The sequence below is a fragment of the Oncorhynchus mykiss genome, chromosome 14 (assembly GCF_013265735.2).
Source record: "Oncorhynchus mykiss isolate Arlee chromosome 14, USDA_OmykA_1.1, whole genome shotgun sequence".
Lineage (NCBI taxonomy): Eukaryota > Metazoa > Chordata > Actinopteri > Salmoniformes > Salmonidae > Oncorhynchus > Oncorhynchus mykiss.
The window spans coordinates 29279960-29284959 of NC_048578.1; the positions used below are offsets into that span (position 1 = coordinate 29279960).

The 5000-nt window shown below is 44.6% G+C and overlaps 1 protein-coding gene across 1 annotated transcript in view; it reads left to right on the forward strand.

The window, feature by feature from the left end:
- Positions 1-5000, forward strand: part of LOC110504380 (teneurin-2) — a 257663-nt gene that overhangs the window by 16311 nt on the left and 236352 nt on the right. The window contains exon 3 of the mRNA XM_036943640.1: positions 4841-5000. This exon is cut by the window's right edge and continues 9 nt beyond it. Coding sequence (XP_036799535.1) covers positions 4841-5000 — 160 coding nt within the window. The remainder of the gene's footprint in view (positions 1-4840) is intronic.

Consider the following 5000-nt stretch of genomic DNA (forward strand, 5'->3'; position numbering starts at 1 on the left):
CACCGTGGCCAACTGAGTAAGACATTTAAACGTGTTAACCCTCACAAGGCTGCTGGCCCAGACGGCATCCCCAGCCGCGTCCTCAGAGCATGAGAAGACCAGCTGGCTGGTGTGTTTACAGACATATTCAATCAATCCTTATCCCAGTCTGCTGTTCCCACATGCTTCAAGAGGGCCACCATTGTTCCTGTCCCCAGGAAAGCTAACTGAGCTAAACGACTATCACCCCGTAGTACTCACTTCTGTCATCATGAAGTGCTTTGAGAGACTAGTCAAGGACCATATCACCTCCACCTTACCGGCCACCCTAGACCCACTTCAGTTTGCATACCGCCCCAACAGGTTCACAGACGATGCAATTGCCATCACACTGCACACTGCCCTATACCATCTGGACAAGAGGAATGCCTATGTAAGAATGCTGTTCATTGACTACACCTCAGCATTTAACACCATAGTACCCTCCATTGTTATCATTAAGCTCGAGACCCTGGGTCACGACCCCGCCTTGTGTAACTGGGTCCTGGACTTTCTTACGGGCCGCCCCCAGGTGGAGAATGTAGGAAACAACATCTCCACCCCGCTGATCCTCAACACTGGGGCCCCACAAGGGTGCGTTCTCAGCCCTCTCCTGTACTCCCTGTTCACCCATGACTGCGTGGCCATGCACAACTCCAACTCAATCATCAAGTTTGCAGACGACACTACAGTGGTAGGCTTGATTACCAACAAGGACGAGACGGCCTACAGGGAGGAGGTGAGGGCCCTCGGAGTGTGGTGTCAGGAAAATTACCTCACACTCAACATCAACAAAACAAAGGAGATGATCATGAACTTCAACAAACAGCAGAAGGAGCACCCCCCTATCCACATCAAAGGGACAAACTGGAATGGTCCACCCACACAGACAGCGTGGTGAAGAAGGCGCAACAGCGCCTCCAACCTCAGGAGGCAGAAGAAATGTGGCTTGTCACGGAAAACACTCACAAACTTCTACAGATGCACAATCGAGAGCATCCTGTCGGGCTGAATCACCGCCCGGTATGGCAACTGCTCCACCCACAACTGTAAGGCTCTCCAGAGGGTAGTGAGGTCTGCACAACGCATCACCGGGGGCAAACTACCTGCCCTCCAGGACACCTACACCACCCAATGTTACAGGAAGGCCAAAAATATCAAGGACAACAACCACCCAAGCCACTGCCTGTTCACCCCGCTATCACCCGCGAGGTCAGTACAGGTGCATCAAAGCAGGGACCGAGAGACTGAAAACAGCTTCTATCTCAAGGCCATCAGACTGTTAAACAGCCATCACTAACATTGAGTGGCTGCTACTAACATACTGACTCAAATATCTAGCCACTTTAAAAATTGGATGTAATTAATGTATCACTAGCCACTTTAAACAATGCCACTTCATATAATGTTTACATACCCTACATTACACATCTCATATGTCTATACTGTACTCTACACCATCTACTTACTGCATCTTGTCTATGACATTCGGCCATCGCTCATCCATATATTTATATGTACATATTCTCATTCATCCCTTTACACTGTGTATAAGGTAGTTGTTTTGAAATTGTTAGATTACTTAGTAGATATTACTGCACTGTCGGAACTAGAAGCACAAGCATTTAGCTACACTCGCATCTGCTAACCGTGTGTATGTGACCAATAACATCTGCTAACCATGTGTATGTGACCAATACAATTTGATTTGATTTGAGGTTAATTTCTCTGTAGGTGATGGCTTTGTTGTGGAAGGTTTGGGAATCGCTTCCTTTTAGGTGGTTATAGAATTTAACGTCTCTTTTCTAGATTTTGATCATTTGTCGGTATCGGCCTAATTCTGCTCTGCATGCATTATTTGGTGTTCTACGTTGTACACGGAGGATATTTTTGCAGAATTCTGCGTGCAGAGTCTCAATTTGGTGTTTCTCCCATTTTGTGAAGTCTTGGTTGGTGAGCGGACCCCAGACCTCACAACCATAAAGGGCAATGGGCTCTATGACTGATTCAAATATTTTTTGCCAAAACCTAATTGGTATGTTGATCTTGCCTTGTCTCTCGGATCATTCACAGCTCTGTGGAAGTTACCTGTGGCGCTGATGTTTAGGCCGAGGTATGTATAGTTTTTTGTGTGCTCTAGGGCAACAGTGTCTAGATGGAATTTGTATTCATTGTCCTGGCAACGGGACCTTTTTTTGGAACACCATTATTTTGGTCTTACTGAGATTTTCTGTCAGGGCCCAGGTCTGGCAGAATCTGTTCAGAAGATCTAGGTGCTGCTGTAGACCCTCCTTGGTAGGGGACAGAAGCACCAGGTCATCAGCAAGCAGTAGATGTTTGACTTAAGATTTTATTAGGGTGAGGCCGGGTGCTGCAGACTGCTCTAGTTCCCTGGCCAATTCATTGATATACATGTTGTAGAGGGTGGGGCTTAAGCTGCAGCCCTGAGTTTAATTAGAGCCAATTGGAATTTGTGGTCTGTATATTTTATCATTTAATTTAGGATACCATCACCCCGATGGGCCTTTTTGGTTTAGAGTGTTTGTATTTTGTCCTGTAGTTAATTCAATCCAGTTTGTTCTAATGGTCTTTAATAGATGATTCTAAGATTTGTATTTGATCATGTATATGTTTTTGCTGTTTGTTCTTTGTTATAGAGCCAAAAAAACTGGAGAAGTGGTTTATACATACATCTCATTTTTTGATAGATAATTCTTTGTGTTGTTGTTTGTTTAGTGTTTTCCAATTTTCCGAGAAGTGGTTAGAGTCTATGGATTCTTCAATTACATTGAGCTGATTTCTGACGTGCTGTTCCCTCTTTTTCCCATATTGTATTTCTGTATTGTTTTAGTGATTCACCATAGTGAAGGTGTAGACTAAGGTTTTCTGGGTCTCTATGTTTTAGTTGAATTTCTTTCTTAGGTTTTAGCAAACTATTTGTCATTGTTGTCATTAATTTTCTTTGGTTTCCTGCTTGAATTTGTGTTGATATTATTGGGAAGCTGAGAGGTCAAATATACTGTTTAGGTTTTCTACTGCCAATTTTACACCTTCACTATTACAGTGGAACGTTTTGTCCAGGAAGTTGTCTAAAAGGGATTAAATCTGTTGATGCCTAATTGTTTTTTGGTAGTTTTCCACACCACTTTCCTTCAATCTATAGCATTTCTTAAAATTATTCAGTTCCTTTGGCTTTGATGCCTCGTGATGGAATATTGCTCTGTTTAAATAGTAGTCTACAGTACTACTGACAAGAGAGTACACTCTCTCCCTCTCTCTCTCCTTCTCTCTCTCTCTCCTTCTCTCTCTCTTTCTCTTTCCTTCTCTCTCTATCTCTCTCTCTCTTTCTCACTCTCTCTCTCTCTTTCCTTCTCTCTCTATCTCTCTCTCTCTCTCTTTCTCTCTCTCTCTCTTTCTCTCTCTCTTTCTCTCTTTCTCTCTCTCTTTCTCTCTCTCTTTCTCTTTCCTTCTCTCTCTATCTCTCTCTCTTTCTCTCTCTATTTCTCTCTCTATCGCTCTCTCTTTCTCTCTCTATCTCTCTCTCTTTCTCTCTAGCTCTCTCTCTTTCTCTCTCTCTTTCTCTCTCTCTTTCTCTCTCTCTTTCTCTCTCTCTCTTTCTCTCTCTCTTTCTCTCTTTCTCTCTCTCTTTCTCTCTCTCTTTCTCTCTCTCTTTCTCTCTCTCTTTCTCTCTCTCTCTCTCTCGCTCTCTCTCTCTCTCTCTCTCTCTTTCTTTCTCTACGTCTCTCTTTCTCTTCATGCATGTGTATTTGTGTGAATTATTTTACTGGGTGGTGCATGTGCATATCTGTGTGTGTGTGTGCTTGACTGTGTGTGTGTGTGTGTTAACCAGATGCTGCTGAGATGGTGTTGGCCTCTTGCCAGCTGCAGCTCAGTTCCATTAGCATGGCTAGAGCTGGCTGCAGATTGCTATTGATTAGCTATTGAGTCTGTTCATAAGCCTTTCACCCTGCACACACACACAAACAAACACACATACACACACACAGAGACACAAACAAACACACACACACACACACACACACACAAACACAAACAAACACACACACCCACACACACAAACACACACACACACACAAACACACACACCCACACACACAAACACACACACACACACAAACACAAACAAACACACACACACAAACACAAACACCCACACACACACACACACACACACACACACACACACACACACACACACACACACACACACACACACACACACACACACACACACACAAACAAAAAACAAACAAACACACTCACACAAACAAACAAACACACTCACACAAACACACAAACCAACAAACTCACTCACACAAACATACAAACACTGTCTGAGATTTGACAGCATTACAGTTTACAGCATATTTCTGTTTCACTGTGGTGAGGGTTTGTAGCTTAAGGTGAGTCAAGGTAACCTGGTCTGTATGTATATGTCTGTATGTATATGTGCATGTGTGTGTCTGTGTCTGTATGTATGTCCGTGTGTGTGGGCTGTGTGTGGGCTGTGTGTCCATGTGTGTGGGCTGTGTGTTGGCTGTGTGTGTCTGTATATGTGTCCGTGTGTGTGGGCTGTGTGTCCGTGTGTGTGTCCGTGTGTGTGGGCTGTGAGAGGGCTTTAGGCTGTGTCTGCACCACATACTCACATTACTGGTGTCCCCCAGGGCTCTGTTTGAGGCCCTCTCCTCTTCTCTCTATACACCAAGTCACTCGGCTCCGTCATATCCTCAAATGGTCTCCCCTATCATTGCTATGTGGATGACACTCAACTACTTTTCTCCTTCCCCCTTCTGACACCCAGGTGGCAACACCCATCTTTGTGTGCCTGGCAGATATCTCAGCTTGGATGTTGTCCCACCCCCTCAATCTCAACCTCAACAAGATGGAGATGCACTTCCTCCTGGGGAAGGCCTGCCGGCTCCAAGACCGCTCCATTATGGTTGCCAACTCCACGGTGTCCC